Below are 13,851 nucleotides of genomic sequence, written 5' to 3' on the forward strand. Positions count from 1 at the left end.
ATTTATTTATGATGCTTTTATGTTCTAGTACTATTATGTTTAGCTCTATTAGAAATAGTTGTAATTGTAAATTGTTTAGATGACATGTACACGTCAAACCAATACTAGACCCGAAGTTACTTTATACGCACGAATTAGGAAATTGCAAGAAGAACATGAAAGATTAAGCGAGAATTTGCGATTTAAAGAATTTAGGTTTCACTTAGAAATTTAATTTGTTTTTCTTCTTGATTAAGTGAGAACCATGCCGCCCCGTAGAGCCCCTACCGATCAACAAAACGGGATGCAAGAATTTATCGCCGCAATGCAAGGATTCTTTCAACAACAAGCTCAAGGTGCGCAAAACCCACAACGCAATAACACAAGCGTAGTCGTAGAGCAGTTCCGACGTTATAATCCACCAAGATTTGACGGGATGAGCGGACCTCTAGCAATGGAGGAATGGATAAGAGAGCTGGAGATAATATTTGAACATATCGAGTGCACCGATGCCCACAAAGTTTCATGTGTTGTCTTTCAATTATGCGAGGATGCTAGCTATTGGTGGGAGTCCTTTAAGAGATCCATGACTGAGCAAGCACGACAAGGGTTGACATGGAATAGGTTCAAGGAGATTGTGACCAACCAATACTTTCCACGCTCCTACCGCAATCAAAAGGAGGCCGAATTCTTAGATCTCAAACAAGGAGAGCTGTCCATCACCGACTACGAAAGGAAGTTCAACCAACTTTCATGCTATGCCACACGCCTAGTCAACACCAATGACCAAAAGGCGGATAGGTTCTTAAGGGGATTACGACCAGAAATCCGAGGAATATTGGCGGCACAAGGAATTGTGGATTATGCTTTGGCCGTGAGACGAGCGCAAGAAGTGGAGGCGGGTTTGGAAGTGGATAAACTACCACGTAAGGATATGGTTAGGAGTGAAAAGAGGAAATGGGAGGATCCAAATGATGGAAAAAGAGATGTGCAAAATAAGAAGGAGAGAATGGACGACAAACCCAACGAGGCAACGCCACGATCCTATCCACAATGTTCTGAGTGCAACAAGTATCACACCGGAGAATGCTTGTATCGAAAGGGAGTTTGTTATTTTTGCCGCAAACCGGGGCATAAAGCAACATTTTGTCCAGACAAGAGAGGGAGGGAACCCGAAAGGCGAGGAAACGGACGATTATTCTATATGGGACAACAAGACGAGACGAAAAAACCTTAAAAAAAAAGGTACGATAAGTTTTGATAAAATAGAAGTTAATGTGCCTGTAAGATCGCTTATGATAGGGCAAGTTATGATGACACAAGAAGCATGACTAGAATTTCGAGGACGAAATTATTTTTTTGTAGGGAAGGTTGTAACACCCCATATTTTTTTTAGATTTATTATATAAGTTAAATTTCTAGTATTTTCTTTCATAGTTTTTTTTTTAGATAATTACATGATAAATATAGATATGCACCATTAATTTTTTTTCATTTAGACTATTATTATTATTATTATTATTATTATTATTATTATTATTATTATTATTATTATTATTATTATTATTATTATTATTATTATTATTATTATTATTATTATTATTATTATTATTATATTATTATTATTATTATTATTATTATTATTATTATTATTATTATTATTATTATTATTATTATTATTATTATTATTATTATTATTATTATTATTATTATTATTATTATTATTATTATTCTTATTATTATTATTATTATTATTATTATTATTAGAGAAGGAGTGAAATACCTATTAGGGTTATAACTGCATACCCTTAAATCACGTCAATATATATACATTACGTTCGGCACTCCTCTTCTACCACATTCACAAGATTTCAAAAATATTCTTTGCGCTCTCCCAAATTTTCCTAATAAGGTCAGAAGTTGTTTCGCCTGTGAGAGTCTTTCCTCGTCAAATTGAGTTACTTCCGGTGTGGTGCAATTAGGATCTTCTTTCCGGTTTTGATTGAATTTATAAGTTTCGACATTAAGGTGAGGGATTATATGCTTGTGGTTATATTCATGTATGTTTTTATATGCTCTTATTTCATGTTTGATTATACTTGCTCAGCCATGTAGAAATACATGTTCAGAATTTCAGCCATGTAGAAATACATGTTCAGAATATTAGCCATGTTGAAATACATGTTCAGCCATGTAGAAATACATGTTCAGAAATTTAGCCATGTTGAAATACATGTTCAGGGGCTCTCAGTTTGCCCATCAGATTATCAGTATATGTGTATGACAATGTGAATTATTTGCATGTTCAAGCGTATGTGAATATTTGCATGGTTTCTCACTGAGTATATTTTCAATATGCTCACCCCTTATCTTTTCAGTTTTGCAGTTCCAGAGTCGAGGTGGCCATGGAAGTGGAGAATGACTAGGGATAGAGAATTTACATTGAACTTTTTAGTTGAACTTGTTAAGTCTTAGTTTATCGTTTTATTTTTATTATATTTTATGTTCCTACTTTAGTTTTGGCAAATTAATTTTTAAATTAGTTTAAATTTTGATAGTCAAGAAGTTTTATTTTATCTATTAGTTCTTAAAATTTTGGAATGCAAAGTTTATGAAAATTGAGGTGTTACATAGTTGTATTACTTCGATCCCAACCAGTAGCACCGTGAGAACCGAAAGCAGGAGATCAGGCGAGGATTTACCAGATGCTCCGACAGCTCGTGGCCTCTGAATTGGGCGACGGTGAAGGAAACGTCGTCGTCGTTGCAGTCGATGAATCGTCCTCTCCACCATCGCCGCCTATCATCACCGCTACTACCACCACCACCGCACAGCCCCACAGAGATCCGACGAAACCCTAGCTCCGGTGGCTATTATAGCCACGGTGGCTCGCCGCCGCCCCTGAAGAAGTAGCGAGGACAACGCCGCTTCAGATCTAGAGTTTCTGCAGCAAAACCCCCTAGCTCCGCCGCCTCCGGCGTCCCTTCTCTTTCGAAATCCGACAAGGCCCGCCACCTGGGTGCTGACAGAGAGGATCGATCGGCGCGGCGGTAGCGCGAGCAGCGGTAGGCTCGCTCACGGCGATTCCCAGACCGCCTGTTGTTTCCTCCTCGAGAAATCTCGAGAGCAACAATGGTGGTTTCCAGATTAGGCGGGGAGGTTGGCGCGGATGAAGATCTCGTAGGCGGTGGCGCGGAGGTCGACATCGGAGAGTGTGTCGGTGGGGTGCAGCAGGAGTGGCGGAGGAAGAAGAAGCGGCGGCGGCGGCGGTAGTGAGAGAAGCTGTACACATTAAGAGAGAGAGAGAGAGAAATGACGGGCTATTTTTTAATATTTTAAAGGAAGGGGTATTTCTGACTTTTTGTTCAAAAATTGACCAATTTTTAATGTTTTTATTGGGATAATTGCGTGAAAATACACAAAATTTGCCAAAAATTCATATTTGACGCGAAGTTAGAATTTTACATTTTAATACACCAACTTTCGTTGTTGTCCAAATTTGACACGACTTAATTCTTAAAAATTCAAGAAACATGTTCTTTTTGTAAATAATTATACAAAGACCCACTTATGTTATTATTTGGGACATTTAAACCAAAACAGGATATTTCCTTATGATGTTTTCTTTTAATCTTTGATCCGCGCTTAAAATGGTTTTAAAAAAACATTATAAGGAAATATCTTGTTTTGGTTTAAATGTCCCAAACTATAACATAAGTGGGTCTTTGTATAATTATTTACGAAAATGGGTTGTTTTTTGAATTTTTAATAATTAAGTCGTGTCAAATTTGGACAACAACGAAAGTTGGTGTATTAAAATGTAAAATCCTAAATTCGCGTCAAATATGAATTTTTGGCAAAGTTTGTGTATTTAGGTGCAATTTTCCCGTTTTTATTCCATATGCCAAATTTTTATTTTACTATATGGAAGTGGCCATATCTATATATTAACTCTTAACCTTAAAGTTCCATTCGAATAGTCACCAGTTCAAAACACGCGTATTATTGATATAACTAACACTTATTAATTTATTTAAACTTTATTTCAATATACAATATCATTCATTTATAACCTTAGAATATGTCGAGATGATATCTAAGACTTGTGGTGTCGGTGAAAGAGTGACGGCAAATATACCATCGAATTTAAAATAATAAAAAAATTAATATTATCGTTAATTTTGTTTTAAAGAAATAAAATACTAGTATGAAAAATAACAATCGATTTTAAAATATTCTCAATAATTTAAAAATAAGAATAAAATAGAAAATTAATTATAAATAAATAAATAAAAAATTAAAATTTTAAAAAATATATTAACGATCGAATTTTCGATCGTTAAAAAAATAAAAAATATATAAAAAATAAAATTTAAATAAAAATAAAAAATAAAATAAAAAATAATTTGAACGATCGAAAATTCAGTCTTAAAAATATTAAAAATAATAATTTAAAAAATAAAGAAAAAATAATATTAACGACCGAAAATTCGGTCTTTAAAAAAAAATATTTTTAATTAAAAAATTACTGTAATAAAAATTTTAAAAAAATAACTACCGATTCGATCGTTAAAATATAAAAAAATAATAAAATATTGATGTCCGAATTTCCGATAGTTAAAAAAAATAAAATAATAAAAAAGTAACGACCAAAATTTCGATCGTTAAAAAATTAAAAAAAATGAATAAAATCCGATCGTGAAACTCTCGTAAATCGATCGTTAGGCCAGCTAAATTAACGACTGAAAATTCGGTCGTTATGTGAGTGTTTTCTTGTAGTGAATCATTTCTACATAAGCTCACAATCAATTCAACCACAACCATTCATTTTCACTCAACACATTATCTACAAGCTTTTTCTTAAAAGTCCTGTAATCATATATGTGATACTCTACTACGGGACAAATGAAGTATAAAAAATTATAAAAATAAAATAATAAAAATAAAAATAATTTTAAATTAACGACGGATCAACGACATATTTAATACAAATAAAACTAATTTTAGATTAAACTATTATTAACGACAGATAAACAATGGAAATAATAAAAATATTTTTTAATTACAGTTTCGTTTTCTTTGTTAATATTCATCGTTAACTCTGCATTTTTAACTACAGTTTCGTTTCCTTCGTTAATTTTCGTCATCAATTTCGATTTTTTTGTAGTGAAATATATAAAACCCATATATATATTTATTACATTATTCTTAAATAAATAAATCTTGTGTATAATAATTAAATTGATAAATCATATATATATGCATAATATATATCATAGTATTTTTTTTCTTAAAATAAATATAAAATAGAAATCTTTATATATATAAAAGCAAAGTAAATGTAATTTAATTCAATTTGAAGGACATAACTGGAATTGAGAAAATAATTATACTAACAAAAATCTCCTACAAAACTGGCGTTAGTTATACACTTATACTCCTAAAAAAATGTCGAAAATTGTTAACTGACAAATGAGTTCAATATTAGCAAAAACAATCTTAAATGATTTGTGCCGAAACAAAAAATTAAATAATCGCCTATTTCAAAAATAAAATTAAATATAAATATTAAATAATTGATTTTTTTTAATGTGCTGCTAACTGTTTTCCCCGAATAAGCTAACTCATTCAATATTAAATAATCTTTTTACTAAACCATTTGAATATGTTAAATATTTAAATAATCTTTATTACTTGAGTCTAAAATTATGTGTAAATTATTTACATAAAAAAATATTTTAAAAATATGTTATCAGATATTATTATTTTCTTAATTTTAATTTTAATTTTAATTTTCAATATTTGCTTCATCATCAAATAAATGAAAATTAAATTCAAGATTAAATAATTCATTTTTTATTGAATCAAAAGTTATAAGAGATAAATAAAATCTTACATGTTGTAATTAATTTGTTTAAAATTAGTGTTGCTTTCTAAATATGACAATTTCTTTATTTTTTATTAATGTATTTATTTTTTTTGTATCCATACAATTATCTTTGATAGGTATTATTATTAAATTAAAATTTTATTAAAAGAAGGAAAACAAAAAACCCTTGAGAGCACAGAGAGAAAACTAAGGGCCGAGCCTCGTTAAAACCTTTCTAAGGCAAACCCGCAAGGGAAAATCCTTATAAGGGAAAAAGAGTACTCGTAATAGAAATAAAAAAGTGCCAGGAAGCGGAGGTGAGACGACTTCAAAGGTTCCGGCCTAACCATCACCCCTAAGCCGCTCGGCTTCCCAACACAGACAAACAGAACAAACACATCGTAGAAAAATAAAAAATCAACTAAAGAAACTGCCCCGCACCAGAGACACCCACATGCACAAGCCAAACGTCTCCAGGAAATAGGAGATAAAACTCCGGGATTCGGCAAATCGACGACGGAAACCACTGAATCCTAATAGAAAACCGACCCCGAGGAGCGGGATCGGAAACCAACGGAGTCCGACCAGCAGCGCCCCCGAGCCGAGCTCACCCAGACCCGGAAAGGCCCTACTGACACTCCAATCCTCACCACAGACCCCCGCCAGCCAACAACCAACCTCCGCCTCATCATCTGCGCAACCAGCAGCGCGGAAGCGGACTGAACATCAAGATCTCCCAGCCTAGACCAAGCGCCAACCAACTGTTCGGTAAAAAGCCGCCCTAAAATACCACCAAAAAGGCTAAGAAACAACCCCTTATCAGCGTAAGTAAGCGCATCCGGGAAAAAGGAGATAAAACTCCGGGACTCAGCATATCGACGACGGAAACAACTGAGTCCCAAGAAGAAACTGACCCCGAGGAACAGGGCCCAAAACCAACGGAGTCCGACCAGCAGCGCCCCCGAGCCGAGCTCACCCAGACCCGAAAAGACTCTACTGACACTCCAACCCTCACGACGCCAGATCACCGCCAGCCAGCAACTGACCTCCGCCTCATCATCCACACAACAGCCAAACGCAGGGACAAACTGAACACCAGAGGCACTCCGCCTAAACCGAGTGCAAGCCAAGTGTTCGAAAAAAAGCCAAACCCAAGAAAACCACCACAACCGCACACCAACCAGTCCAAAAAGAAACCGATCAAAACAACCCCCCATCAGCAAGAATTATCGTTTCAGGCGCAGATGGCTATGCGAAGCCATATCAAGACGAACCGCAGCCTTAATCTCCTCAATCTCATGCGGCCACCACCCTTCTAAACGTTGTTGGTTGGCCATAATATCCGCCACTTTGTTGCCCTCTCTAAAGATGTGAGTAACCTGCAGCGAGAAACCTTCTAACATCTTTAAAGTCTTGTTCCAAACTGCCTTAAATCTCCAAGGCACCGCCAAGGATCGAGAGTTTAAAAGAGAGACCACGTAAGTGGAATCTGCTTCAATCCAAAGCTTGTTCCACCCGTGACTGTTAGCAATTTGAATAGCCGAGATAACAGCCATAAGCTCGGCTTCAAAAGCATAGCCCGAACCACCTTTGAAGTGAAAACAACCACGCACCACATTCCAATTATCGCGAAACACCCCGCCTGCTGCAATAGTGCCCGGTGCTCCCATTGTCGAGCCATCCGTATTCACTTTGATCCATGGTGCCACCGGCGGCCACCAATGGACCTCCACAAACTCCGGTGGAGTAGCATTCCTGGAAGTAACACCCACGGCACGGAGAATAAGGTATTCCGACCAGGAATTCCACATATAGCCTAATTTGGGAAAGTTAGCATCAATATCTTTGAAGGCGACTTTCACGTAGTGAATGACACGACGGCCCTCAAACTTTTGATTATCAAAGATGCAATTGTTCCGCTGCGTCCATATAGCCCAGATGACCGTGATGATACCTGCTTTCCATAAATTACCGGCGAGGGGGCTAAGTTTATACCGCCAAGCTTCCACCAGAAAACTATGAATATCATGCGCATGCAAACCTTGTGGGAAGTTGAACCAGCCAAGAAACGTAATCCAAATCTCCTTCACCTGCTCACAATTCCAGAAAAGATGATCCTGAGTCTCGCTCTCATTAAAACAGAGTAAGCAGGTGTTAGGCGTGATCATGCCATGGCGGATGAGGCGATCGTAAGTCGGCATACGATTATGAAGAAGCCGCCAGCAGATCAAGGATCTGCGAATCGAAATAAAAGGCTCCCAAAGCCAAGTTCCCCAAGACACCTTCGAAAGGTGATGACAATGCTTATTAAAGGCAAGCGCAGCAGTCACATTCCTGTGTAACGAAGGCTTCCAGAACCGCACGTCTCCCTCGTTGCCAAGAGGAGTGAGTAAAATGTCACACACAATTTCTGGAAAAGCATTAACAAAGGCCTGGGTAAAATGCCAGACACCATCATAGAAATAATCTGCCACAGATTGAGTAAGGAACTGAGTCATGAAGTGAGGAATATCGCATTTAGTCATAAGATTGTACCCCAACCAGTCGTCATACCAGAACGAGGTGGAAACCCCATCCCCAATATGCGAATACGAATCAGCCACCAGACCATCAATATCCTCACGTAAGCTCATCCAGATAGTAGAAGCGGCCACCAAAGGTTTACGACGCCCAAAACAATCCAAATATCTTTCACGAATTAGATCATATCCAAAATCACGGCCACAAACCACCTTCCATGCCATTTTCATGAGGTAGCTTTTATTCATGAGCTCGAACGATCTGACACCGAGGCCGCCCTCCTCCTTAATCGAGCAAACCCTATTCCAGCTAACAGAACAAGACGGCACCTGCTTAATGTTGCCAGTCCAAAGAAAGTTCCGATAGCACGCATCAAGCTCTTTGATAAGCGCAGTCGGCCGTCTATACACCATCATTGCGTGCGTCAGGGAGCTTTGGATAACAGACCGAATCAGGCAAAGCCTCCCAGCCATAGACAAGTGTAAGCCCTTCCATCTCGCAAACTTGTTGATCACACGATCTTGGATCGGGCGGAGATAAGAGGCTCTCACTCTGCCCTTAAAGATGGGAACTCCAAGATAATTGATCGGAAAATTCCCCTGAAGAAATCTCAAAAAATTCCTTATAGCCCTGCAAGTCTGAAGAGGAACTTTATTAGTAAAGAAAATTTGCGACTTATCCTGGCTCACAATCTGATCGGAGATTTGGCCATAATAATCCAAAATCTTCTGAATAGTACGAGCGTTATTGACTGTGGCATGACAGAAAACCAGAACATCATCCGCATATAAGAGGTGAGTGGGAAAATTAGTTCCCCGTCTCATTTGCATCGGAGTCAGCGTTCCCGCACTCACACAATTCGTGAAAAGCCTACCAAGTACCTCCTCGGCGATGCCAAAGAGGATAGGAGAAAGAGGATCTCCCTGTCGAACGCCCCTGGAGCACGCAAAATACCCTTTGAGCTAACCATTATAAAGAATGGAAATCCTCGCCGAGTGAAGAATAATCTCAATCCAACGAATGAACTTGGGATCATAACCAGCAACCCGCAGCACGTTAAGCAGGAAATCCCAGTTAAGAGTATCAAAAGCTTTTTTAATGTCAATCTTGCAAGCCATGTTTTGACCACGACTAGTGCGATGCAGTTCACACCTTCCGAGCCCATCAGAATACAATCGTGAATGGAGCGGCCGCTAATAAAGCCAAACTGATGACGGGAAACATAAACAGCAGCCACCGTGCTTAATCTAGAAGCCAACACTTTGGCAATAATCTTGTAGAGAAAGTTAGACAACACGATCGGTCTAAGGTCCGAGACAGAATTGACGACCTCTTTTTTAGGAATTAACACCAAAGTATTAGAATTGCAACCTTGAGGGAGATAAGAATTTCGGAAAAAGGCTTAAACTGCACACCAGATATCCACTTTGATAATCGACCAACAATGCTGGAAAAACTTACCCGAGAAGCCATCCGGACCCGGTGAACTGTTAAGCTCCATCTGGAAAACCGCAGCAGAAATTTCCTCTTCATCCGGCACACGAATGAGTAAATTATTATGCTGATCATCGACCATATCCTCAATGATAGCCTCGACCGCCGTGATATCAGTGTTCGTATGGCTGTTGGTCGAGAACAAAGAAGAGAAGAAATCCACAATATGATCCCCAATAGCCTTCTGATCATAATTCATATCTCCATTGATCTCCATATGGGAGACGATGTGAGGTTTCCGACGAAACCTTAACATAGCATGAAACAACTTCGAATTCCTATCACCGTCTTGAAGCCAAGAAACACGACTCTTTTGTTGTAAGAGCGAACTCTGCCTCGAAAGCACGACGTTGATCTTAGCTTGAGCTTCCACTTCTTTATCAAAGAGATCCTCCGTATAACCATCCCTAGCAATCTGATCTTGAATCTCCAAAAGATCTTGTTGAATATTCATGATGCAAGAATCGACATTTCCAAAAATAGTCCTATTCCACGAGCGCAGAACCTACCGGAGACGCTTAAGTTTATACATTACTTTGTAGATAGGACAACGAATATCCGTAGCCATCTGCCAAGAACCTTCAACCGTATAAAGGAACTCCGGATGTAACGTCCACATAGTAAGAAACTTGAAGAAGTGATGACGAGGAGGCGTGTCCAACATGCAATGAAGCACAAGCGGGGAATGATCCGAAGTAATACGCGGGAGAGCTTGAGCATAGACCGAACTCCAGAGACCAGCAAAATAATCAGCATAAAGAGCTCTATCCAAACGAGACTCCACATGTGTAGGCATGAATCGACGTCCGGACCACGTGTAATGTAATCCAACCGTAGGCGCTTCAATGAAGCCCGTGGCCTCAATAAAATCACAGAACTCCGCACAAGCAGTAGAGTTAGGCATACAGTCACTACTTCTTTCATGGGCGCCTTTTACAGCATTGAAATCACCAATAAAGACCACATTGCCATCAATATGATTAAGAAGATCAAGCCAAAGGCTTCGACGACCAGCATGCGTATTGGCCCCATGCACCACCGCGATTTTAAAATTCCACGTCGACCAGCTGCAATTCATGATAACAACCTGTTCCGAGGAAAAAATCACGTCATGACTCACAGAGGGATGACAAAAAACCCAAATGTTCGAGCTCATATTGCCTCTAGAATTTTGAAAACAAGGCATAAGATTCAGAGAGCGCCAAAATCTAGAATACGTCTTCTTGAAATCCGTCTTCGGTTCAATAATCCCAACAATGACAGGAGAGAAGGAATGACAATGCTCCTTTAAAACTCGTTTGGTTTCGTCCGTGAGACCCCGGACGTTCCATACGAGAACATTCATTAAAAAGAATGAGAATTCGTGGCCGGGTTTTCACCCGATTCCACTTCTGCTTCCCAGCTCTTAGCCGCAACGTTATTCAGAGCTCTATCACTCGTCGATCCCCCAGACGTAATAATGAAATCTCTAGGTTTGTCACCTGCTTCCCAAGCTTTGTAAAGTTTATTTTTGATAAAGTCTTCGGCCTGATGATTAGGTTGTTGATCCACCGCCTTCCGAAGGCGACTCTTTATACTATCTTCCCCACGAATCAACTGTTTCTTGGCAGCGGCATCTTTCGGTGGTCTCCCCCTTTTTTTAACCTGAGCCTCAACCTCATTATTCCTGAAGGTATCCACGATTCGCTGAGCTTTAATGGCACTATCCATCATCTTTTCCTGCTTGTCACAATTGAAGTCCCGAGTTCCCTCCAAGTTGGCGGTCTGTTGTGTTGTTGCTTCTACCAGCTTCGTACCACCATCTGCTATCCCATCAAACTCCTCTCCCGAGTCACTGTCCTCCACATCATTGGTGTCGTGCTGTGCATAAAAATCTTGCTCTTGAGTGTTCTGATGTTTCTCTTCAAGAACAGGAACAGTGATCGCCTGTAAAATATCCGGCCCCGAAAGCGATCTTCCTCCCTCCACATCATCAGTTCCAACATCCCGATCAGATGAAGCCAAAGCCTGACCAGGGCACTTCGTCCCCCGCGTTGGCTGAGTATGCTCTTCTTCAACAGAAACTTGGTCCAAAACTCCAAACTGATTATCAGTAATAATTGGCGACGTATGAGCATGGGCAATCCTATTTTGGTCGCGAGGTCTCCAGTTTGGCGCTCTATCTTCCTTATTAGTTCCCTTAGAAATTATCTCCTTATCTTTATCCAAAGATATATCTATAGCTTTCCCTTTCCTGCTGTCATCTTTGGCCTTGTTTTTAATTCTGTTGCATTTGTCAATTGAGTGTCCCATAATCTTACATTTAGAACAAAAGGCCGGGAGTTGTTCGAATTCGAATTCGACGTGAAAGGAACGCTCATCCCCGTCAACCAACAATGCCTCCGAGAGAGGACGAGAGAGGTACATCTCCAACAGAATGCGAGCATAATGCCCAGCAGCCCCACGAGCAGAGGCACCATCAACTTTGATGGGCGATCCCAGCACTCTTCCAATACCCGTAATGACATCCAGAGTCCAAAACTCTAAGGGTAAATAGTAAATGCGCATCCACACTTCACAAAGTGACAAAATTTCCTTGTAAGGGTCGAAGTATCGCACCCATTGACGTAACCGCATAGTTCCGAAAGGTAACTCCCAAGAAGTGTTTTTCTGAACTAGCACCTTGTCTTCTGCCGTATTGAATTTAATCGTGTAGAAGCTCTTTCCCATGGGGATGATTTGCCAATCATTAGCAGTCTTCCAAACCGTCTGAAGATCACGTTTAAGGTCCTTGAGAAGGCGAGGCTTCTCTCCTTTCCGAACAAGAAGGCGACCGATTAAAGCATGTTCAAATTGATTTATCTTAGGCAGCAGATGCTCTTTAGGAACCCTAAGGGTGGGTATTTCAACAGAGACATCCGGTTGAAGCGAAGTGAAACGATGAACAAGCACATCCGGCGTACGTTCAATTTGTCGGGATCTCATAAGCGAAGCGTAAGAAGAAGTGTTCGGCCGGTGAGACTCCGTCGCCGAGGCCTTCTTATTAGTGTCTTCCTCACGAGAATCCGAAACCCTAGTAAAGGAAGGTGTGAGTTTAGCGTCATGGGTAATCCCATGATTTCTCACAGGGATTGAATTCGGTTCCTCAACCGCACCCTTTGAAGATTCAACATCGATTATGTCTTTCTCAGAATGAACTCCATGAAGACGTTCAGGCGAGAAATTGTTTGAGACTTGCGGCAGGTTTAGCCCCGCCTTGTCAAACAGAAGAGGTTGTTGGCTGACTGGCATCGAAGTCGTCAGCGGTTGTTGGTTGATCGGCGGCGTTCCGGCGATTTGCATGGAGGCGGCGCAACTAGGGTTTAGTTGCGAGAGGTTTCATCAGTTCGACTCTTTTTTTTTTTTTTTTTATCTTTGATAGGTATTAAATTAAGTTCAGATATCTTTACGTGTTTATTAATATTTCAAAAATATGTGGTGAGATATGGTTTGTCAAGAACCAATATGCTTTAAAAAAAAAAAACACCCGATGGGTGAGGGGTTAGGCAGACCATCAGCCTGTAAATAAAGCATCAACCAATATCTCATATATGACGTTGTCCAAAAGTGACAACGCCCAACATAAATCACATGGAAACACAAAAATCAGACCAAGGACCAACTAACACAAGGACCAATATGCTTAATAGCAACCATTTTCATCCCTTATATATAGCAACCATTTTTATCCCTTAAATTATGAAGATCTTTGGTGAAATTATAGCTTTGCAGAATGAATTTTTGGTCCAGAATTTAAATTTCATAGGTTGATTTTTTTTAATTCATCATTTTTCATACCAAATTCATAACGTTACATAACAAACTTATACACAACTTAATTTTATGCGATAAATATGATTTCATTTGTATAATTATAGAAACTCCCTATATAGGTGATACAATATCTGTATATGAACACATGTTATATTTTTGTATAAATTATAATGGTTATATTAAAATATTATATCACT

The 13,851-nt window shown here is 39.0% G+C and overlaps 1 protein-coding gene across 1 annotated transcript; it reads left to right on the forward strand.

Annotated features, from left to right (window-relative positions):
• Positions 1–244: 244 nt before the first annotated feature.
• Positions 245–1,216, forward strand: LOC131018511 (uncharacterized). The gene has a single exon (XM_057947229.1). It carries the CDS (start codon positions 245–247, stop codon positions 1,214–1,216), a length of 972 nt encoding a protein of 323 aa, XP_057803212.1.
• The last annotated feature ends 12,635 nt before the right edge of the window (positions 1,217–13,851 follow it).

This window comes from Salvia miltiorrhiza, chromosome 3, assembly GCF_028751815.1.
Source record: "Salvia miltiorrhiza cultivar Shanhuang (shh) chromosome 3, IMPLAD_Smil_shh, whole genome shotgun sequence".
Classification (NCBI taxonomy): domain Eukaryota; kingdom Viridiplantae; phylum Streptophyta; class Magnoliopsida; order Lamiales; family Lamiaceae; genus Salvia; species Salvia miltiorrhiza.

Bases quoted from the DNA above. Each gene is read 5' to 3' on its own strand.
- LOC131018511 (XM_057947229.1), top strand. From the start codon at position 245: ATGCCGCCCCGTAGAGCCCCTACCGATCAACAAAACGGGATGCAAGAA.